This window comes from Melanotaenia boesemani, chromosome 19, assembly GCF_017639745.1.
Source record: "Melanotaenia boesemani isolate fMelBoe1 chromosome 19, fMelBoe1.pri, whole genome shotgun sequence".
NCBI lineage: Eukaryota > Metazoa > Chordata > Actinopteri > Atheriniformes > Melanotaeniidae > Melanotaenia > Melanotaenia boesemani.
Window position 1 is genome coordinate 27,899,045 of NC_055700.1, and position 24,460 is coordinate 27,923,504.

General features: G+C 42.0%; 2 protein-coding genes across 2 annotated transcripts; one reads left to right on the forward strand and one right to left on the reverse strand.

Moving 5' to 3' along the window:
• Window positions 1–1,878: 1,878 nt before the first annotated feature.
• psmb7 (proteasome 20S subunit beta 7) lies at window positions 1,879–8,149 on the forward strand. Its single transcript, XM_041970109.1, has 8 exons — window positions 1,879–1,987; window positions 2,731–2,824; window positions 4,422–4,519; window positions 4,630–4,770; window positions 4,842–4,957; window positions 5,644–5,702; window positions 5,789–5,940; window positions 7,947–8,149. The coding sequence occupies exons 1-8, from the start codon at window positions 1,926–1,928 to the stop codon at window positions 8,056–8,058; spliced, it is 834 nt and encodes a 277-aa protein (XP_041826043.1). The 5' UTR covers window positions 1,879–1,925; the 3' UTR covers window positions 8,059–8,149.
• A 2,108-nt stretch (window positions 8,150–10,257) lies between these two features.
• Window positions 10,258–21,096, reverse strand: lmnb1 (lamin B1). The gene is made up of 11 exons (XM_041970108.1): window positions 20,252–21,096; window positions 16,734–16,890; window positions 16,521–16,646; window positions 16,187–16,357; window positions 14,513–14,638; window positions 13,555–13,775; window positions 13,255–13,483; window positions 13,071–13,175; window positions 12,829–12,948; window positions 12,489–12,593; window positions 10,258–10,910 (listed from the first exon to the last, which is right to left on the reverse strand). The coding sequence occupies exons 1-11, from the start codon at window positions 20,605–20,607 to the stop codon at window positions 10,869–10,871; spliced, it is 1,758 nt and encodes a 585-aa protein (XP_041826042.1). The 5' UTR covers window positions 20,608–21,096; the 3' UTR covers window positions 10,258–10,868.
• Window positions 21,097–24,460: the final 3,364 nt, after the last annotated feature.

Here is a 24,460-nt window from a genome sequence, read left to right on the forward strand (position 1 = left end):
CACGACCCCCCGCCTTCAGCTGCAAACATCCCAGATCACACAGCCTGCAGCCTTCAAGGGTATGACCCCCCAGCAACAGGTTAGTTGGTTAGTTACTGGTTTCTCAAGTTCAGTCTTTCTTCTCAGTTCTAACTTAAAACAACTGAAATGAACTGAACTGAACTAATTCATGAGAAGCATGAACTTGCACAACACTGGTCCACATACATGGCAGATGCCGTAGTTGTGCGACTATTTTTTACTACAGTGTCTCTGAATGGACAAACAACTCTGTGCAAAGCTTTAAAACTGCAGCAGCGGCTTTGTGTGATAGGAGCTAGAGCACCAGTTTGGCATAAATAACACCTTTAAACCACCACAGAAGAAGACAGTACACATGTAGTAGTTACCTGCTGTGCAGTCAGTGCTGCACCTGAGGTCACTAGATCCACTCACACAGAAAAACTTCCTTTATGTTTGGAAGAAGTTTGACTACTGACGGCCACCGTACATTTACTACTTCCTATGCCTATCTTTACCACCGGATGTCAGTAATTCTTATACACTGGACCTTTAAAGGGCTAGTGCACCCAAAAATGTAAACAACACAGCATTACTTAATTGTGAAGAAAACTACATATACTGTTGATAAAACTTATTTGTTTTTTTTTTTATTATTATTATTTTATTTATTTTAAAAACAGGATTTTGTGGGTAAAAATGGCTCATAACACTCTCTACAGGGTAAAACCAGGTTGTTTTTCATGACACGTCACAAGAAAATTTTAAAACCCCCACATAGAAAGCCACGCCCACCAACGCATATGAAGGGATGTGAACTTATCTGGTGTAGATCTGCTAGTTTCAGGCTTCTATTCTTTCACAGTGTTTCTGATGAAATATTCCTGCAATGGGACGGATTTGTGCTTCTGAGGGGTGTAGAAGTAACACTGGACTTTATTCTTTACCTACTGATCTTCATCTGGCGACAGACAGCAGCTCAAATTGTAGCAGCAGCAACTTCCAGCAGCTCTTCCTGCAGCTGCTACAACCTGCTGCCAGCCTCCACAGCTTTCCAGAGCTGCTGACAGGCCAGCGTAACAGCGCTAACGGCTCAGACTGATAAGCTTCAGGACCACCTGGTTCATGTGTAGCTGAAGAGATTCAGGAGGAGAAAAGTCTTTAACCTCAAAGACACTCTGTGGCGTAGCTGCTTTGGGAATCTTGCTTTCTATCTTGACAGTGAGCTGAGCTGTTGTCTGTCAATAATTCTTCCTGTGTATCCCACCCACTCTCTGCCCCCTGATCACCCCGTACCTCCCACCCCAACCCTGGCAGTTTCAGGCATTTTTCAAATTTGCAGTGAGTGGAGTTACGCAAAAAATAGAGGGTGGAGCTACACTTGAATGTTGCAGGTTTATGTGGAGAAATCATAGGCACCATTGCCATCTTGTGGCAATGATGCTGGTTCTGCACCCAAAACAACCACCTTATCGTCTATGGACCTTCCTAAATTTGTAGCTAATATTTCTACTTGCTGATCCAGTTTATTGATGTAAGAGCAAGGCAAGTTTATTTGTAAAGCACAATTCAATGACAGGGTGATTCGAAGTGCTGAGATTCACATCACAAAATAAGAAGTAAAGATGTTTTATTTCTCATGTCTCTCTAAAGTGACTTTAATTATCACAGCAGTGAATATGAGTGTGTGTTAGAGAGAGGAACACAATAATTTCCTTTCTTAGTATATAACACTTGATTAAGGATGAAGGTTTTCTATGATTATTTTATAACAGAGTATTTGGAGTCATCTCGTAACCACTGTAATAGTAGTTTTATTCAAAGTTTCTTCCGTTGGACGCTGCTCTACGTGGTGTCCTTGAATGCAACACCGCTAACAAGCCGCGTCCTTCACTTCCCGGAAACACAAACCTTCATCCTCCAAGATGGCGACGTTGACGGTGAGCCGAGCACCTTTTGGGGGTTTCAGTTTCGAAAACTGCAAGAGGTAACTTTTAATGAATGAATGAAAACTGGATCATGCTTGTGATTTAAGCGAGTTTAATGTTCAGTGTTTTGGATGTAGCTGTTGAGAGGAGCGGAGGAGTTTGAGCACTGTTAGCTACTGATGCTGTCTCCATACAATGACTCAGGATTTTATCCTCAGCGCTGCTACTGAGTCTCGGTTCTTTTGTCATAATGCTTCATTATTAAACAAATCTTTTTTGTAGTCTTGTTTTTATTATTTTAAAGAAAGTTGATTGTCAATTTTTTCTCGGGGGAGGTCGTTTCTTATTGATTTTCTGCCCTCGTGTGTAAAATCAAGCGATCAGCTAATGTTAATGACACTAAACTCGGTTAATCACACAGAAAAGCAAAAATAAATATATATTCACACAGAGCGGTGGTTTGGTGGAAAAGATGATTATATGAAACGGCAAAGTTAAAATATTTACACACTAAATATAAAATATATCACTTTATTTGCTGATTAGTCATTAACACGTGTTGACATTTACGGAAGATAATTAAATTAACAGAGAAAAATCAGTTTTGTTTTGTTTTTTTGGTTGTTTTTTTGTTTTTAAGAGACAGAGAGATAGATTATTCCTTTCACGTTTTCTGAATTCAGTAGATAAATTTACCCCCTAATTACCCAAACAAATCTCGGCTCGTGTGGTTGAAAAATGGTTTTAATATTTACTTTGTTCCAATCCTCAGGTTATTGATGAGGCTTTTATTTCGTTTCAGAAATGTGGTTTTGGAGAGTGACGCTAACAAGCTGGGATGCAGCTTCCCTGCTGCGCGGAAAACAGGAACCACCATCTGTGGGGTGGTCTTCAAGGTGAGAGCCTGGAAAAGCTGGATGAAGCGTTGTTTCCCACACAAATCACACTTTCTCTGTCCTCCTTAGTTAAAAGCCTAAAATTTAAAAAGCGATCAAATTTTATTATGTTTAATTATTGAATAGCAGTCCCTCCAGAATTATACAATGTTTTGATTGTTGTGACCTAAAATGTCGGATTTTTGCAGCAGTTTTTGTAAAATGTTGTGCTGGTTTTTAGTTTTGTGTGTGTGTGTGTGTGTGTGTGTGTGTGTGTGTGTGTTTGTTTGTTTGTTTTGTTTTTTCCTTGCTAGAGCTACTTATATAGGTGCCTTGTCAAAGCTGTGAACAGAATCCACTAAAAAAAAGCAGTTATTGTCTTTATTTATAAAGTTTCTGATGGTTTTCCAGCATTACATTTAGAATTTTTATCATCGGGTGTCCAGAAACAAAGTTATGAGTCTTTTATGGCTTTCTGGGGTGACCCTTTTTACAAGGCTTATCTGTGACTGAATTATCTTACACAGACTATAATACACGCTGTATAAATAAATAAATAAGTAAAATATTACTAGTGCTTTTTTAAAAATCTGAATTTGGGATTATCTCAGCGAGAGAAGCTCATATTGGACCGAAGCAACACAGGAAAACTTTCGGTTGTTTTCAGGGTTTCCGCTGCATGTAAATGATTGTGATGGACCGCCACAGCAAAATAAAATCAGCCATGCCTTCAGAATTATGATTTTTATTTTTTTCAGATGTTAGAAATGTAAGTTATATTACATGAATGGATCCATATCAACATGAAGTCTATATTTGCGCACATTTAATTAGAGTGAAATTGTACTCAGGAAATGTGACACTGCTCTGCTAATAACTTAATTTTGAAAAACAAACTAGTCTTCCTTCCTGTCCGGTTCCAGTCAACGTGGATGTAATGGCGGCTGACGTGAGAGCTGTTCATGCATCTGTTGTTTTCACTATTTTCTTAGCTTCCATTAAAACACTGAAGACATCAAAGCAGTTGTTCCTGTCGTCGTCTTTCTGTCCCTGTAGCGTGGTTTGGTCACGACTCCTCATAGAGCTAGTGAAACTGTGGTGAGCTTATTTTAATTCCTCCGGTCTGTTGCTTCCAGACTTGGTGCCAGCATTAGTTCCACCTATGTACGTAGAGAAACACGACTTTCCTCCTCACCCCAGCAAAGATGAGTTCACTCCTTAAAAACAGTCATTCATGTTAGTGTCCCGACTCTTTTGGGATCATAAGTATGAACCTAATTAGTAGTTATAGGTTAGGGGTAGTTGGCAGAAAGAGTAGTCGTCTTCCAACCGGAAGGTTGGTGGTTTCACTCCAGGCTTTCCCTGACCACATGTCGAAGTTCACTTGAGCATGACGCCTAACCCCACGTTGCCTCCCGGTGTGCCTGTCGGGGTATGAGTGTGTGTGGGACTGGGTGTGAAGCGGCCAAGCTGACTGGAAAAGCTCTATATAATTACAAGTCCATTTACTTATTTGGGTTCAGTGATAGTTGAAGTCCTAAATCGTTGCTAAAGGGCACTACAGCAGTTACAGAATGTTTTACTGAATCTAAATGGTGTTTTGGGATTTCTTGTTTAGGATGGCGTAGTCCTCGGAGCCGACACCAGAGCCACTGAGGGCATGGTGGTGGCCGACAAGAACTGCTCCAAGATACACTACATCTCTCCCAACATTTAGTAAGTGGAGCTGGGTTGTAGTTAGATTCTCCCCCTCAGTCAGATCCATGGGGGCTTTGAACCGAACGTTTGGTTGGTCATGAAGTGTTGAAGTGTGTGTTGTCGTCCAGCTGCTGTGGAGCAGGAACTGCTGCAGACACAGAGATGACCACTCAGATCATCTCCTCCAACCTGGAGCTCCACGCCCTCTCCACAGGAAGGATGCCACGTGTGGCCACTGCCAACCGCATGCTCAAACAAATGCTCTTCAGGTACATCACACTCTCTATAACACACTGATTGTCATAAAACATCATCAAACCCAGGTGTGTGTGCTCTCCAGGTATCAGGGCTACATCGGTGCTGCTTTGGTTCTGGGTGGAGTGGACTGTAACGGTCCCCACCTCTACAGCATCTACCCTCACGGCTCCACTGACAAGCTGCCCTACGTCACCATGGGTCAGTGTCCTCATCACTCTACTGAGTCTGTTTCAGCCACAGCTCCAAGTCTTCACAGCAAGCCCTTCAACTCTGCTCCTCCAGGGCCACCTTCCTGCAGGTTTTAGATCTTCCTCTTCTGCAACATACCTGACTCAAGTCAGTGGGTCCTTTAGAGGCTTGTGCAGAACTTGGCAAGAAGCTGTTGGGAAATCATTTTATCTGAATCAGGTGTGTTGGACCAGGAAATGTCTAAAACCTGCAGTACAGCAACCCTGAAAGACCAGAAGTGGGCATCACTGATTTACAATCTGCAAAGCTTCCACTTAAACCCATAATATTCCACCTTCATACTAAGGCATGAAGGAGACCTGTAATAATATAAGTGTCGTCAGTATAATTATGATCAGATGTTTTTTTGTTTCCATGATCTGAGCTAGAGTGAGCATATAAGAGAGGCCCAACATGGAGCCTTGGGGAACTCCACATGTAGCTCAGTATTTACCCACTGATAAAGCAGTTTCTGTTATTCAAGTAAGATTTAAACCAGTCCAGAGCTGGTCTGGAGATTCCCACCCGGTTTTCCAGCTGGTCTAACAGGACGTTCTGGTTGAAAAGCAGCTCTGAGATCAAGTGGAACCAAAACCAAACCTCTGCTGGTGTTTGTGTTTACATGGAGGCTGATGTCAGTTTCTGGTTTTCTAAAGGTTCTGGATCCCTGGCTGCCATGGCTGTGTTTGAAGACCGCTACAAACCAGATATGGAGGTGAGTGTATGGCTTGTTTTGGTGCTCCTGTATGAATCTGTGACTGGTGTAGTACCTTGGTCATCTCTGTGGTGGTTCTCTGTCAGGAGGAGGACGCCAAGCGTCTGGTACGGGACGCCATCGCTGCTGGAATCTTTAATGACCTGGGTTCTGGCAGCAACATCGACCTGTGTGTTATCACCAAGGGCAACGTGGACTACCTCAGGCCCCATGATGAGGCCAACAAGAAGGGGGTCAGGTGAGAACCACACCAGGATAACCACACCTGGATCACATGATGAGACGAGTTTAACTCAGGGAAAACCTGAATCAACTGGACATCAGTGGACAGTCTTAAATCTGTTTTCTGAGTTTGTCACATCAAAGACAGGTGTTTTTTACCACTCGGCCAAACATGAAGGATTAAAACAATCGAGAAATAAAATAAGGAAACTGGACCGAGCTCTGCTCTACACGACATCCTGACTGACTGGTCTGGTGTTTCAACACGTTCAATCCCAACTCTAAAGTTTGGGCGCTGTGTAAAATATGAAAAAAACAACAGAATACAATGATTTCCTGTTCCAGTCAACACATATTTTATTCCCAGTAGAAGATAAACGACACATCACATGATGAAACTGAGACATTTTACCAGCCGATGGAAAATATGAGCTGATTGTGAATCTAATGGCAGCAACACGTCTGGAAAAAATAGTTCTCACGCCCGGAGTTCGAGCTGTGTTCACCATACGACAGCAGCATTGAGATTATGGTGTGCTTTCTAAAGAATAAAGAGAAAAGAAAAAGAAACGTAAATACATATAAACTAAGAGTTTAAACGCTTTAATTACGATTAATTAATCAAAAATATATAATGCATTTATTTGCAGTTTGTGTTCCAAACAACGCGGAACATTTGTCAGTGCATGTTTCCGCTACACCAGTTATATCGAGACACACCGTAGAGCTCGGGTGAATCAGTGTTGCTAATTTAGTTACTTTGGTGATATATTTAGCGGATTTTCAGACCAGACAACTGTCATTAATGACAAAAATATTAGCGTGGAGAACTGCTACATATAAAACATAAGCCGGCATTACTAGATTTGTGGTTAATTAATTAACTAATGACAACTGCTTGAACCCAGACATGTTATAAGTAGTGCAACATGAAACAAATAATAGAGAAAGGAGCTAGCAGTGGTTTACATTCATGGGACCTACACCGGTCTCAACAAACCAGAGATGAACATGTTGGCTCACTAGCTCCTGCAGGCTTATTGCTATCACATGAGTTGGTCTGAATATAGTGGCAGACTGCAGAAATGCAACTTTTCTACACTCATCTTGTCCCATGCACACAGAGATTCCTCCTGATTCTCTCAATCTGTAGATATTCTACACTGTAGATGGTGGATCTTCAGCCTGAGGAACATTTTTCTGAAATTGTTGTAAAATCTTTAGATCCAGTTTGTCTCAGATTGGTGAACCTCTGTCCATCTTTCCATGTGAGTGACTCTGCCTCTCTGAAATGCTCCTTTTTCATGTTACTGACCTGTTGCCAGGTAACCTGGTTAATTGTCCAATGCTCCTCCAGGTGTTTCTGGTTTGTACCAGTTACTTTTCCAGCCTTTTGTTGCTCCTGTTCCAACTTGTTCCAGCCGTGTTGCTGCATCAGATTCACTATCAGCTCATATTTTCCATCACATGGTGAAACATCTCAGTTTCATCATCTGACATGTTGTTTATCTTCTGGGAATAAAATATGGTTGATGATTTTATTTTGTTTACATTATATTCAGAGTTTGGGTTGGATGACTTTCCAGCATTTGGTACGTTGTTGCTTTTCTGATTTTAGACCTGAGCTAGAAATCCTGAACATAACATCAGATCCAGTTAGACTGCACAGCAGAACCTGACCATCAGACTGTAATGTGATTGGTTCTGACTCATCAGTCACCTCCACTTCCTGTCATGTGACATGATCGTGTCAGGATGATGTGGGGAATGAGACTCTGTGACTGACTTCATGTTCTGTTGCTTGTTCTGCTTGAAGACTAAATGAGCTCGAAACCGTGCAGCTGTGAGTACAGATGTGTGTGGTAGAGTGCAGATTTAACCCGTTTTTACCACTAACCACGTCTCGGTTGGTATGCTCACGACTAACATGCATGAGTGTGTTTAGAGACCTGGTCAGTTGTGTGAAAGCACATGAAACAGCAGCAACACTTCTGATTCTCTGTCCTCCCCCTCCTCATGCAGGACTGGTGACTATAAGTATAAAAGAGGAACCACAGCAGTGCTGACGAAGGCTGTGGCCCCGCTGAACCTGGAGCTGGTGGAGGAGTCGGTCCAGACCATGGATACCTCCTAAAAAAATTAAGATCCCTGTTTGTTGATGCAACTCAGAATTCCTGACTCGCTCATTGTTTTCCATGATTTGCAATAAAAGTGTTTTAAGCTGATTTTATGTTGTTGATTTAAACACAAAAATCCAGTTTTACTGCTTTTATCGCCTCATTAAAACACATTTGGGATTTTTTTGGATTAAACAAACTATAAATTTTTCTCGATGTTCTCAGCACGATATCTGTATCGTGTGTGTAGGGGGTGTATACATGTGGTTTTTACTATTTCTTACCAACTTTTGAAATGTTAAACCTGCTTAATAATCTAATCTAATATCAAATAATCAAATTTAGTCTCTAAATATAAAATAAATCTCCAGTTTATTGTGTTGGAAAAAATATATCATTAGTTTATAGTGATACAGAGAAGAGCCTCGGTTCCTTTAAGTCACCGTCATCTCCATCACGCTACACCTTTATGAACTTGGTGGTCAGGCGACGTTAGAGAACCTGGTGGTTTGAGTAAAAACTCAATGCAGCAAGCTGAAAAAATAAAAACGATCTGCATTTATTTCCAAATGGCTCATAATTAACTGTAAGAAAATGTTATTTAATTGTGTACTTTGGGTATAAACTGTGGGGGAATGGTAGCCCAGCGGTTACACTCGCCCTGGTCATGGACCCCTGAGCAAGGCTCCAGCCCACTGCTCTAGTTAATCTGGACATGGGTAAAACACGGAGGCAAATTTCCCAGCTGGGATTAATAAGAGTAAAAATCTAAAATTATTTAATGCCATCTCTAAAATTGATGGCGTTTTGTGAAGAGAATCTGATTTTCTGGACCACATTTTCTGAAGAGGACATCCCCACAGTGAGACACGGTGGTGGAGACATTATGCTGTGGTACCTCTTCATCAGCAGGAACTGGGAGGTTTTTTAACGTGAAGGGACGATGGTCGATGTTTAATACCAGCAAACCTTTCAAAGGGTAAATGGTCTGTACTTATATAGCGCTTTACATCATACACACATTCACACACTGATGGAAGAAGCTGCCATGCAAGGCGCTCAACCACGACCCATCAGGAACAACTTGGGGTTCGGTGTCTTGCTCAGGGACACTTCGACATGAGCTTGACAGGACGAGGATTGAACTAGCAACCCTCAGGCTACAAGACGACCCCTCTACCTTCAAGAGATAAGGTTTGAGTCTTCCAGAGATTTGAGATGTGTGGAGTTTGACCCAGCCTTCCTGGTCGAACCCTCTTTCCCTCCAGAACTGCTTTAATTCTCATTGATGGAAACCTTCCTCAGAGGTTTTCTCCATATTAACATGACAGCATCACACAGTTGCTGCAGGTTTGTCGGCTGCATCCATTATGAGAATCTCCTGTTCCACCACATCCCAAAGCTGCTCTACTGGACTGAGATCTGGTGGCTGTGGAGGCCGTTGGAGTCCAGTGAACTCGTCATGTTCTAGAAAGCAGGTGGAGATGATCTGAGCTTTGTGACATGGTGCATTATCCTGCTGGAAGTAGCATCAGAAGATGCTCCACTGTGGTCATAAAGGGATGGACATGGTCAGCAACAATACTCAGGTAGGCTGTGCTGGTTACACCAGGCCATGTTGGTACTAAGGGGGCCAAAGTGGGCCAAGAAAGTATCCCCACCATTACACCAGCAGCAGCCTGAAGCGTTGATCCAAGGCAGGATGGATCCATGTTTTCATGTTTCCAGCAGATTCTGATCCTAGCATCTGAATGTGGAGCTGAAATGGAGACTCATCAGACCAGCAACGTTTCTCCATCTTCTATTGTCCAGTGTTGGTGAGTGTGTGTGAATTGTAGCCTCAGTTTCCTGTTCTTAGCTGACAGGAGGCACCCGGTGTGTCTTCTGCTGCTGTAGCCCATCTGCTTCTAAGTTGGACATGTTGTGTGTTCAGAGATGCTTTTCTGCAGACCTTGGTAGGAACCAGTGCTGAGAAGACATGTGTGAATTATTTTGAATCGGGAGGATTTAAAAAAAAAAAAAAAAAAAAAAAAAAAACTTTCTTCAGTTTTTATGATCATGCAGTTCATCCGTTCACCATCAGAGGAAGATAAATCCAACATACTGATGTGTGCAATTAAAAACTAAAACCTATTTTTTGTCTCTTTACATTGAGGATTAAACCGTGAAAACAATCATTTTTGCAGCATCTGCAGATTAAAATGAAGACAAACAAGTACAAGAAAACATTTAATTATTCAACTATGAAGGTTACTTACAACTAAAGCATGCATAGCAATACCAACACAACTTACTTCAAACACTTCAAATATCAAAATTTAATACAATCAGCAATTTAATTTTTCTGTAGTGTCTCGGGTCTGATCTTTGACGGGTCACCGAAGCGTCCAGATACAATCACAAAGCCATGGCTTCTTCCTCAAGTCTATGACCATCATCAGGAGGATTCATGTCTTTAAACTAGCTCGAACCTAAACTAACCAACACAGAGGTTTCTTCTGCTTCTGGAAAGGCCTAAAATGTTGCATCAATAATAACAGAATAATTATGTTAATATCAAACCAAGTACAAAAATTTCAAATTAAAGTTTAAAAAGTGACGAGTCATTTTAAGACTCATGTTTAGCTTCAGGACCAAAAACAGTTTTCTCAATAAACACATTTTGGTTTTTTCCAGATGAAAGTTTCACCTAAAAGCTGTTTTCATGACATAAAAGAAATAAAACCAAACACTGCTCAGAGATAAACTAGAAAAGATAGAAAAATAGTCCTATAGTTGGCAGCAGACTGGCTGGGCTCAAAGGTGGAGGCTGGTTGGTGCAGGTGGATCACATGATGGAACAGCCTCTATTGGCAGCCCGAGGGTCTCCCTGCAGGAAAAACACAAACATTTACACCACAGCTCCATCATCCGAAACTCCACCCTACCAATAAAACTAATAATGTTCAGAAACACAACAAAAAGTATCAACCACCAACAGGTCGGACTGACCTGATAAACCCTCCCTGTTCCCGTACAGTCCTTATCATTTTCACCCAGAAACACCCACCATGTATGGAAACAACACAACTGTTTGGTTTTAAATGTTCTGGAGAAGTAAAGGTGAATCAAACGCTCACATCCCAAGCAACATTCCCAGCATCCTTCCCTGCATCATTCCTAGCATTGTTCCCACTATCTTTCCTTGCGTCATTCAGAGTGTTGTCCCCAGCATCCACACCCCAGCATCGACCCCCCAGGCATCAACACCCCAGCATCCACCCCCCAGCATCAACACCCCAGCATCCACCCCCCAGCATCATTCCTAAACGATTTGTCCAGATAATCTAGACCAGAGAAAAGATCCAACCCAGATGGTCTCATCCAGCTCAGTGATGGTTAGAGATGTCCGACTGTCTCTGAGATCTTCACCACAACAGTTTCTGTCCAGTTAGTCTGACTCTGGTCCAGATCCAAGCAGAACTCTAACAGAAACTTCTGGGAAGCAGAATCTGATCCGAAGTCACTCTGAGATCAGATCAATCAGATGATTTCTCTAAAGACCAACTCACTGCAGAGCTCAGTCTACCCATCCATCCACCTATCCATCCGTCCATCAAATCGTCCATTAATTCATCCACCCATCATTCGTCCATACATCCATTCGTCTGTCTGTCCAGACTGAACATTTTTGCAGTTGCATAAAATCAAATGAATCTCATCTATGTTCATTACTAGTCTATATTAGTTTTATGTACAGCACACAAAGATTTTTTTCTCATTAAAATGTGACAAATGTGTCATCCAGTGGACACATTCACTTCTGTTGTCTTCAGATGCACTTTTGAAATATTTCAGCCACCCCAGCACCATTTGCTCCAGTCCCCTCCGCCTCATTCTGGCCCAGTTACACATCATCAGAACCAAAAGTGCACCAGAGAAGCTTCTCTAGCGTCAAGCTGATTAAAACCTACCTAAGATCTACACACTGAAGCTTCCTTTAAGGACAAGCTGAAGCAACACTAAAATAAATAAATCTCCTGAGTCTTACAACTCAGGCATTAGACTCAATGTGGACTAGATTTATTCACCTCACTTAAAAACAGCTGACCTGCCAAACTCTTTCCACTAGATGGCGGAGCAGTTATAACCTGCAGTGAAAAGATCAGCTGTGGTTCAATCAGAACTGAGGTTTACATCATGTGACTAGGTTGTTTATGATGTGGGTTGCTATGGTGACAACCTCCACAATCGATGAGTCAGAGAGATGAAGTCTGACACTAGCTCTGCTGGAGCTGCTCATATAAACTCTCACGGTCCACTTCATCGGCACCACCTGTTTAACAGCTGTTAACACAAATATCTGACCAGCCAATCACAAAGCAGCATCTGTGTGATGTCATCATGTCAATATGGAGCGGAATCTCCGTATGAGTGTTAAATATGTTGAATGAAAGTAAAACTTTACCTCCTGTTGCAGGAGCTCTTCCTCAACAGCCTCGACTCCATCTTCTTCATCTTCCTCTTCCTCCTCTGCTGTTGTTCTGTATGTGGTAGTTCTCTTTGCCACCTCCTGTCGAACACCATCAGGCCCATAAAATCTTCATCTTATCACCATCATCACCACCACCACACTCATTATTATCATCATTATAATAATAAATGTAGTAGAATAGAGTATTATAAAGCAGATAAGAGTAGATGAAGAATAGAAGAACAGTAGATAAAGGTAGAAGAGTAGGAGTGTAGAAGAACAGAATATGGAAGAAGAAGAAGAAGAGTGTAGGTGTGACATGGGTGGATCTGACCTCTCCTTGTGGGTTCATCAGCACCACGCTGACGTCCTCCCCTGAACCCCAGGAGGACTGATTCTTCCAGACCAGGTCTGTAGGAGGTTTGGAGCTCACTCCAGCATCAGAGGCCCAGACCTGCAGAGCAAACATCCCACGGTGAGCTGGAGAGCAGCGTTTCTCACGTTTCAGACAGGATTTTACACACAGAATATTTCACATCTCGACCAAATCTCCTATTAAAGGACGGAAACTCTTACCATGACTTTCTGTCCGGCCTTTAGGACATATTTTGGTGTGAATTTGTAGGTGGCTGTGGCATTTCCGATGGTCTTGGTCATTTCATAGCCCACCATGGCCTGGTCCTGAGACAACCAACCGTTTAAACTGAGAAAATGAAGAGAAAACGACTCCAGGTATGAAGGACGTAAACCAGCAGCTCACCTCGTCTCCACTGTTGTGGAGGCAGATAAACTTCCCATCGGTGTCAACCTCATCGATGCAGATGGGCCCTGTGGCTGAAGCAGAGTGAGCAATGGACACAGAGCTGCTGGCTTCCTGTTCCTCCACATCGATGCGCTTCCTCTTTCCCAGAGTGGTCCTCACGCTGCGACTGCTGGACGAGGCTCGGGACACGGTGACGCGGGACGAGGGGTTGGGAGACAGCTTCAGTCTGGTGGAGGGAACATGAATCAGAGGCTGTGTGGGGAAACACAATGCTGCTGCAGCCAGGTGGTCACTCACCTTTCCTCCTCTCCCTCCAGGAGTTTGCGGTATGCATTGATCTCCATGTCCAGGGCCAGCTTCACGTCCAGCAGCTGCTCGTACTCGTTCAGCTGCTGCTGCATTTTGGCCTGGATATCAGCCACCTCTCGGTCTTTGTCTGCCAGCAGCCGGCGACTCGTGTCCTTCTCCTGAGACAGAGCTGCTTCCAGCTCAGAGATACGATCCCGCCATCCACGAGTCTGCAGAACACCAGTCGGTCAAATACATGAAACATGGTGACAGCATCTCCACCTACGCTATGCTATGAGGAGCTTTACTTCTTTACCACACAGGATCTTTTCACCAATCCTGACATGTAGCATACCAAAACTACGTTACCCACTGCTAGGACTACTGTACCCACTGCTAGGACTACTGTACCCACTGCTAGGACTACTGTACCCACTGCTTTACCAACTATATGCTTTATTACTTTTATTATTTAGTGGCAATGTAACACAGTCCATCTTAATGGGAGCCCAGTTTATGGTTAAACTGGTTCCTGTTAAACGGGCTCCTGTTAAACGGGCTCCTGTTAAACGGGCTCCTGTTAAACCGGGCTCCCATTAAGATGGACTTTTACATTGCCACTAAATAATAAAAGTAATAAAGCATATAATAAATTATTTTACAATATTTACATATTAATTACCTATAATTAAACATTTTATTAAAATAAGCCATTTAAAAACATAAAACAATGAAATTATCAATAACAACAACAACATGTTTTCCTTGTGTTTATATCAGACTACATCCGATTTGGACAACCAGTGACTGCTGGTTGACATCCAGTATTCTCAAGCTGCCCTACAACCCATGCTTCATGTTGTCTGACATCATTTCTCCATATTTACTACCAAGTCGTGAATCTGTGGGTTTTCTTTAACCACTGCTGGGCAAACCAGTCCAGATTGTGTCCACAGAGTCTACCTACCTCTTTCTGCAGCGCTGCCAGCTGGGCCGTCAGGCTCTCCATCCTCAGACTGGCCTCTCTGAGCTCCTCTCTGGCCATGCTGGCTGATGCCCCGTTCATCTCAGAAAAACGATGCAAGTCTTCTAGCTGGAAACAAACAGATGGGTCGAGAGTCAGTAACATCAGCTCAGCCTCCTTTTCACACTCTGAAAGAGGAACTGAGCAACATTAACCACTTCCTGATGTACAGGAAGTTAGTCAAGAGCTGTCGCATATACAGATGCTTCTACAGGTTTGATATCAAACAACAACAACAGCTGTTGCTAGCTGTGTGGGAGGATTTCAGCTCATCTCTGACAGAAATGATGCTATTAATGCAAACAGCTGGGCCATGCGACCTGACCTGAGGTTCATTTATTTATGTGTTGACAGATCAGAGAAAAGGTCCATTTCAAAGTAAAACAATAAAAGAATGTGGAACATGAGCTGATCACTTTCACAATGTAGCATCACTACCTACCACACAGGTAGGACTGGGTCTTATACACACTTCTTACCCAGAAATCATTTCTCTCTGCTGGATGAAGTTCCAGAATCCCAGTGAAGGAAAATTTAAATAATAATAATAATTTAGTTAATGGACTGCTCAGAGCTCTGGCCTCGATCCAGGTGATAAAAAATCAGCTATAATAATCCAGCTGATATTCATAGATGTCAGCCAGATTATACACACTTTCACGTGATGCCATGACTGATGTTTTTTTTTTTTTTATTTATTTCTCTCCTATCAATCTTGTTTTTATTGTGTTTTTGGTATTTATATTTTTGCATTTTGTTTGCCTGCCAAGGGACTAAAAATGGAAATCATATTGCTTTAATCTTGCATATTTACATGTGTGTGTGTTCTGCTTCTTCAAAGCGAGCTTTTAATCTTGGGTACCTTCCGACCGAAAGTACCACCGTCGACCATAACTTCCTATTAAATCGACCCAGGTGAAGTTGGCTCCCACAAATTCTTAAAATCTAACAAAAATAGTGTCAAATGTTTGTTGGTGCCGTTACTACATCGAGCATTAGCTAAAACAACGCCACTAGCGTTATCGTTTCAAGCTGTAAAGTTCAACAGATGTCTGTTCAGGACAGTTTTCTGAGTATGAAAAAACTTCAAAGCAGCATCACGTTTTATTTATACAGATCACATCGTCATGGCAACTTTCAACAGTGTTATGGCATATTTCATGTTTTCCTGATATTGTGCAGCCCTGGCCTCTTTTTTAACTTAAGGAGGCCAAAGGTCAAACAAAAACAGTCCCTTTTAATGGGCTCGACAGACGGGGGTGAAAAACAACAGCAACATGCGAAACTCATCCCCACACAGGTGAAACCAAAAATCACAGGGCACGGCAAACAGCAGCATGGAGAAGGAGCACCATCGCCTCCTGTGTGTCCAGCCCATTATACTACAAACAGTAACCCTGGCAGAGCATCAGAGGACGAACAATAAGTCTACAGGGTAAAACTACCTGAATTCAGAACAACTGGTTAGCTAACTTTCTGAGACTAATGTTTGATAAAATTTCCAATCTGCTGCACACTTTTCAGCTGGCTTCTCACAAAAACATTACCAGGTAAATAAGGATGAAGAACATGCACTAAATGTCCACAGTGTGTGTGTGTGTGTGTGTGTGTTCATACTTTGGTTTTATAGGTGCTCTCCATGTTGTCTTTATAGATGTTGATCTGCTCCTCGTTCTGAGCCCTCATGTCAGCCAGGGCCTGGGTCAGTTTGTATTCGTACTCCTCCTTCCGGCCAGAATCCACCTCCACCAGCCGGGTTTCGTACCGCTGTCGCGCCTCCTTCACTTCCTGTAGAAAACAGAACATTTATTACTCAGATTCTTCTCAGGTTTGTGTTTTTGTTTTTGATACAAGTCAGCTGTAACATGGCAATGTCCCATAACTGGACAGACTCATTTCTCTCAGGCCAACAGAAACAAACCGGCCTCCTGAGGTCTGCTGATGTCCTCACCTCTTCATGTATGCTCTTACGGAAGTCTATGTCTTCTGTCAGACTCTGGCAGCGGTTTTCCACATCAACACGCTTCAGCATCTCATCTGCAAGGTGCTTCTTGGCCTGAGCAAGACTTGTATCCAACTGACATGACACAAAACAAAAAGCTGTGAGGATCAGAGTCTGAGTCCGGAAGGAAAATAACATATTCCTGTTACAGCAGAGTTTTACCTCCTGAAGCTGCTCATTCAGTTCGGCCAGCATGGCTTCCAGGCCCCTCTTCTCAGATAGCGCTGTAGCCAACATGGCTTCTTTGGAGTTCAGCTGAGCCTCCAGGTCCTTTAGCCTGGCCTGAGCTCCTGCAGCTTCTGAGTCCCTCTTGTTGTAGCTGGCAGGAGGAAACGCATGAAAACATTTAGTGTTGAAAATTTGGAATCAAGCAGGCAAACTCTCCTCCTGATATCTGCCAAATCTGCTAAAACTCCAAGTCATCTTTTGCCATTTTGCAAAACTGCATGTAGAAGCTCAACCCTCTGAATCCCAGTCAACATCCAGACATGATTCAGGACAGGCTCAGTTGTCAGAGTATGAGGCTAAAATGATGTCAAATTAATATATGCAGCTTATAAAAACTTTACTGAATCATCAGCTAGTTAAATGTAGTCTGTATGCTTTTACTTTTAGGTTGGTTTATGACCCAAAATAAAAAACAGCACAGCTGAGTGATCGCCTCACCATCCATCCTTAACCCTTCTATCATTAGTGTCTAAGGAACGGTAGTGTGTAACTCGGTGGGGTAAATTGTGATGGATTGTTTACCCTTTATGTGATCTACGGAAGTTTTCCAGGCACTTATATCCTGTGCAGGAGGTTTACAACCAGCCACAAAATGTGTTGATTCAGAGACCAGGGGCCTCATTTATCAACTGTGCGTAGCAAAGCAAACTACAGGTGGGGTTCATAGGGAAAAAGGGAAATGCGGCGCACAAATTTATCAAAGCGTGCGTACTCACGTCCCACACCTGTTTCCGTTCATAACTCAGAATCAACTCTAAAGCGGGCGCACGTGAAGGGTCGCCTTGCCACACCCCTGTGGTGGCCATAAATGGTCAGGTAAACGCCTTTAATGAATATTCATCACATCATTTCCATGACGGCTCAGGAGGAGAAACTAGGGAAGAAGAGCATTTTTCTGTGTGTGAGACAGAGATCCTGATGGACCACGTTGAACATAAAAAAGGTGTTACTTTCAGGAGGCAAGACAGGCCAGAGACACTGGATGTTGCGGTTGGATATCTCAGTCAGTAAAGCATCTGTCTGCCATACGGGAGACCAAAGTTTGAATCTCACAAAGGTGAATCGCTTTGGAGAAAAGCATCTGCTAAATGACAGTAATGACGCCGTTAATTTAAAGACGGTCTGGACAGAAATTAGGACAAAAATAAAAAGCATTGAGTCAGAATAAATAAAAGGGAAATCCTTTTCTTGTGTGTTTCATTAGCGTAGCATCACTTCTAGACCTCCAGCCTCCAGCCTGGTCCCGCTCTGCTGGAATGAAGGACCAAAGCTACTTTCACCACAGCCTGCTACATGCAGGCAGCAGACTGCACCTTATTTAGCTGGATGGGTTTTATAACATGGAAGTTTTTTTTCACAATGACAGAACATGTTTTAGTGGTTGAGGTTATTATTAATATCATCTCATTTTTCCTGAAAATCCTGTTTTTTTCCCTCCCGAGCATGCGCTATTAGGAGAATATGGAATGTGTCTTCATTCATTTCTGCAAACAGCTTTAATATCTAACATGTGGTGTGAAAGGTAATAGTGGATTGTACACAAATGTCTCACAGTTCACATCAATTCCTCAATTTTATATATGTAAAAAAAAAACGTCAGAAGTCTGGGATAACTTCACGTTAAACTTACAAAATAAATTAAATACATGTGAGATTTGTAAAGTGGACTTTGTGTACCACTAAAGTACGTCTGCAGTGCTCGAACATTTAAAGAGGCGGAGCATTGGACTTACTTAACAACCTCATGCAAGATTTCAATGCTAAAAGTGAAATAAGAGCCATTTAATAATTATGAGGTACATAATCCAAAAATACATAATCTGATGGTTAAATTAATTGTCGACTAGTCGTTTTAATAGTCGATGACTAATTAACTATCAAAATACTCATTAGTTGCAGGCCTAAGTCAGACAAGGGAACGTTATCTAGATGAAATGTAGAAATTATGCTGAATTGGCCCACACAAGCATGGGGAACGGCCCCAAAAATATAGGATGTGTGCAGCCAGTAAGGCTTGATTCTGAACTACCTGTAAGCTGTATATTTATACACATACATGGGGACACACACTGGTCAGTGCACAACATACACAAACCATTTTATTAAGTAACAGTTTTCTCTCCTTCACAAGGAACTACCAAGCTTAGTGGTACTGTGCTGCTTTAAATGGTGTATTTGGTGCATACATCTGCAGCCGCCCTCTCATCCTGAGGTGTGCTAGCTGTCTGGTCTCCTTCAGCTCATCAAGCCGATAGCATCCCCCAGGGAAAGCAGGTGTTTTGACTTCAGCACACTAATCCAGCACTGCCTTTAATGTCAAACCCATGGTCTGCCAACACCCACAGGAATTTAAATAATATATATTTTACATGTACTTTGTAAGAAGACACAAGACGACACAGATCATACATGGATAACAGTGAAGCAAACAGTAAAGTTGTAGGAAAAAGAAAGAATGTAAACTAAAGTCATCAATCACTCCACCTTCACATACAACTAATGCTGACTTTCTACTGTGAAAAATGTGCGACAACACATTCCCAAGCTTTATTTTTACAAAGTTCATAATTTTGCATAATTTGTCCAAAAACACGATGTCTGTATGGTGACTGGGATTAAATGGTTACAGCTTCCACATGCAGTATACACACACACACACACACACACACACATACATACATATAACTTGTAGTTTTTAGTTTGGAAAAAAACTTAAATTCCAGTCACTAAATGAATTAATGACCTGCACCGATGAACCACACATGTTGTCAGACTACATTCAGTCCTCTGTTCATCAGCTCCACACCTGTCTCCTCGCACTGCAACACTTGGCAGCACATGTCTCTTACAGGAACGCATGTCCTGCAGCACAATCACAGCAGTTCATGCTGATATGAGCCTGTGTTTGGAAAGGACGACCCAGTATTTGTTCAATATGGCTTGAACTGAAAACCACGTCCTCAACGAGAAAAATGTAGTGCATTATTTCAGATCAATTACAAACTGAAATACTCCAATTTTAACACTAACGCGCCACCATGTGGCCTTTATCGAGCATTACAGAGTTTATAAATTAATCGTTTATATTACGAGTCAATATCTTTGATTTTTCCTTTTAGTTCCAGTTTCAGCCATGCTAACATGTCTCATCATCACCTGTCACAGTGAGCGTGTAGCTGCTCCGTCACCTCTAAATTAATCATATTTTTAACACAGATTATTAGTAACAAAGAGCAGCCCTCCCCCCCAATAAGATGTGATTCCCTTTGTAAAAACATCATACAATTAAATAGCAAAGCGTTTCTTTTATAGGCAGAGTTCAATGACGTCCGCGTGCGTAACACTGAAAAGAAAAAAAGGCTCGAAAATCAAAACATGCACCCAGTCCTTTAGCTAGTAATGCTGAACTCCTGTTAGCGCCGAACGTTAAGATTAAAACGCTGGAGGCTTACCTCTGCAGCAGCTGCTCGTGGTCGGATTTGATCTTTCCCAGCTCGATCTGGAGCCAGGCCCGCTCCTTGGAGGAATCATCCAAAGACCTTCTGGCGTCGGCTAGCTCCGTCTCGTACAAGGCTTTCAGCCCGGTCAGCTCCCGGCTCCGGACCTCTTCCTTCTCGCTAATCTGCAGGTGGAGGATGTCGTTTTCTGACTCCAAACTGCGGACTTTATCAATGTAAACGGCCAGGCGGTCGTTGAGGTCCCTGAGCTGTTGTTTCTCCTGCAGTCTGGTTATCCTGGTCGGGCTCAGCGGTGTCCTGCTGCCGCACGTGCCTCTTTGGCCGGTCGGAGTTGCAGCCGCGGTCGCCATTGTTAAAAGAGTGGCTTAAAAAGTCGTGTGAAATACGGTAACCGAAACGGAGCAAACCAACTGGCTGTGAAAGTGTGTCGGTTCAGTTTCAAGCGCTCAACAACAAATAGTAATCTTAAAAACAGTCTTGGAAGGCTATCCTCCCTTTTTTAACCGAATGAAAGAGGGGGTTGGCTTCCTAATATGGCGGCCTATTGAAAATGTTATGATCTGTACTCGCAGCCAATGGCGTGGCTCGACGCAATGCGTTCTTTCAATTTCAACTTTTGGTTGAGTTGGAAAATGAAATCGGTGTTTACCGGGGAAAAGGCGGAGTCTATTCCCTCACGCATTAGTTTCAGCTGCTATCTTGACGTCAAACCCGAGCGTCCCGGTACTTAAAACAAACAGACCTTTGACTTTTTCACAACGGCTGAGCATTAATTCTTTTTATTGTGTCTGCTATTGATCACATTAGTGGATCAAACAGGAAAGAAACTCTCTATTCTGTCATTTTTTACTTTTGAAGCCTTTAACACTAAAAAGTATAGTAAATTAATTGAATGAAACAAATGTGTACTTTTAATCCCAGAATTAAAATTAAATGCAAAATATGACATTAAATTATAAGTATTAATATAAATTACTAAGTGAATTTAATTAATAATGAAGTTAATTGGACAAAGGTAATGGTAATGTCCCAGAATAAAACTAGGGATGTTGGGTTAATTGCGCGATACAGTCGTATTTATGTTTTTAATCTATTTTTTAATCTCTAATTTTACTGTTATTGTTTGCGAGTTGCGTTTATTATTATTATTATTATTATTATTATTATTATAACGGGGATAAAAAACAAACAAAACAAAGGTCAGTCACACCCTAAAGTGGACATTGTGGTCCACTTTAGGGACCACAATAAGTGGCTGTATTTTGGCTTGTCTAGCAAAATGCTGATAGGCGCTCGTCGTATTTGGGAGGGCAAGGTCAGGAGTCGTTAGTGGGAGACGTGAAAATGGAGGAACGTGTAAGAGTTGTCGGTCCGATGAATGGGAAATTACCATTGATAAAGGTAGCGTGATATGCCTTCTTTGTAAGGAGTTTGCTTTAATTAGCTCAAGTTTGTAGCCACAGCTAACGTTAGCAGCGAAGATGTTAGCAAGTTAGTGAGCCACAGCAAAGCTTTTCGCCAAGATGAGAAAACCCCGCGTATGAGCAAGTCTGCGACCGACAAGCTGACGATTGTGATTGCCAAGTGGACAGCGGTGAACTGCAGGCCGATAAACACAGTGGAAGACGAGGGTTAACGGAGGTGTTGCAAACTGCGTCCAGTGACCCATCATACAAGCCACCTCGCAGGACTGCAGTGATGACCAAAATCATCAAGATGTACGACGGCAAAAAGAAAAACAAACTAGAGATTTTAGCGGAGGATTCGCCCAACTATGTTGCCATACTGGAGATCACTGGCCGTCTGTTGGCAACCACAGCTGTTTGGGGTAACCGGACACTTTACTGATGGCGAGGTGCGCTTACCGTCATGAAAACAGGAACCAGGCACTTTGCTTTCCCCCACCGTTTCAAACTAAAGGTTGCAGGCAGCAGCACAAAGTAAACTGCTAGGACTGTATCTGTTCAAGTCTAATAAAAACAATAAATGACTTTATAAAGCCACTTTTTTTGTTATATCAATCTTTCGATCAGCCAAAATAATGAATTTAATGCAAATAAAAAAATTAGATTAATTACAGATTACAATTAATTAATCTTAACTTTAAATTAATTGATAGCACTAAATAAAACTAATCAATAATGAATAAATTCTGATTGGTGATTGTTGATCTTTTTGCTTTATCATTCCCTCTTTTGTGGAAATTATTCTTCAAATTCATAGGTAGAGAAAATTTCAGTGTTTTAAGTGAAGGAAAATCTTTTTATTTTACAGAAAGATTAAAACATCGTGGAAATCATGTAAAATAATTTATGATTTGATTATTGATTAGTCACATATCAAAGAATTTGTTAAAGCTCATTCCAAACCTTAGCTGGTGGGATATCCACACCCCACTGATGGTCCACATCACTACAACTCGTAGAGCTATTTAAGAGGCCTTGCGAAGGGAAAAAATGGAAAGATTCCCTTAACTACAGCTGATGATTGCAGGAGTTCAGGTTGTCGTAAGAAGCGGTGGCAGGAAAAATTACTAATTTGAAAATGGTTTATTCAGTTTTTCTGTGACAGAAGCTGCAGAACACACAACAGTGTACAGAAACGCTGCAACCAACACAAACGTTTGAACCGCAAACACACCATCATCAAAGTTAGGAACAAGGCTTGGCTTCAGTCTCAAGTTCACCAAAAATATTCACACACTTTTATCGCTGTATGACTCCTTAAAAAAGACTAGATTTACTTTACCCTCAGTTTAATCTGATTCCATCAGAACACACGAAGGTGTCAGAAATTGTGCGTTTTCAGTCTTTGTGTGATGCAGGAAACAATCCTGATATCACAGAGTTGGCAGTATTTGGTTCTCCTGATGGATGAGACGGCATGAAAAAAGCCACATTTACAGCTGTAACCCAGGAGGAGGCTGATGGTTCGATTTCAGTCTTTAATTTCAAATGTCCTGGACTGGACTTTGCCACCAGTGTGTGTAAATGGGTGAATGTGGCTTCTTGCTACATTAGCTGCATTTGATTCATGTCAAATGTAGACCAAACACAGAGAAAAGACTTCCTGATAACACTCCAGCAGGTTAACACAGTTACTCTCAGGTAGATGTCAGGAAACTGTCAAATCAAACAGAAAAGCCTTAACTTTAGCCGCTAGGCTAACTCCGTTCATTAATGTGCAACATTTCCCTTTTCAAGTAAATAATAATAATCCCAGGAGCTGCACTAAAAATGGCTGGACTTGTCTTTCTCACCTGAAAGGCTTCTTTACTTCTAACTGGTGTGTGCGGATTTTCAGGTTGACCAAACCTGCCTCACCAAGACTCAGTGTGGATGGCTGTGAAACCTCCGGGAGGAGAGTCGATACCTGACCACCTGCTCTGTTCATAGAACCTTTTTCCAGTTTAACATAGATTCTTCCCTCCTCTCTCATGTTTTTCTCTGTCCTTTATTTTTTTAAACTTAACACAAAAAGCCAGTAAATGAGTGGTTTAATCATCCCAGCTGGTGTTGTGTTACACATGTTGCAACCAGGTAGACCTGGTAGGGTGGAGCTTCTGTGGAATGAACAACATGTGGGTAGTGACTCCTAAAAACATCGCTCAGGTTCTGGGATTCAGGTGCTGCAGGTGTGTTTCAGTCACAGATGATGACTGACACCTGATTGATAGATAGACATAGAATGAGATTCTGGAGCCAGTGGTGATCCAGATCTCCACATTCTGGGACGCAACGCCCATAATTAACGTGTAAAAGCAACTGATATGTGCTGTTTTTTCTTCTTACTGTGGGAAAGTTCAATCATCTAATCCACCAAGAAAGTCAGATCTCTGGGGTCAAGGATGAACGGGTCACTGGTGTTTAACCATCAGTTCATGTGGAAGGATGTGCCATAAGGTGGGTTCGGTAACCTCAAACTTTCCATCCACTCTAAATGGATAACATGTAAAAGACACTCAATTCAGTCCAAAAGGTCCTGCTCAGGTCCAGATATCCAAACCAATAATCTAGCTTTAATCTGTTGATACCCTGTTTATTCATTAACTAATCGTTAAACCTGTGGAGGGAGTTTTTTTTACTGCATTAAACCACAGCGGTACTGGTTAAAACCTAACCATCCATAAATAAAACCTACACATGTATGCTCTGACATTTAAATCTAACAACATCTGGAACCAGAAACAGTCATTAAATAGTG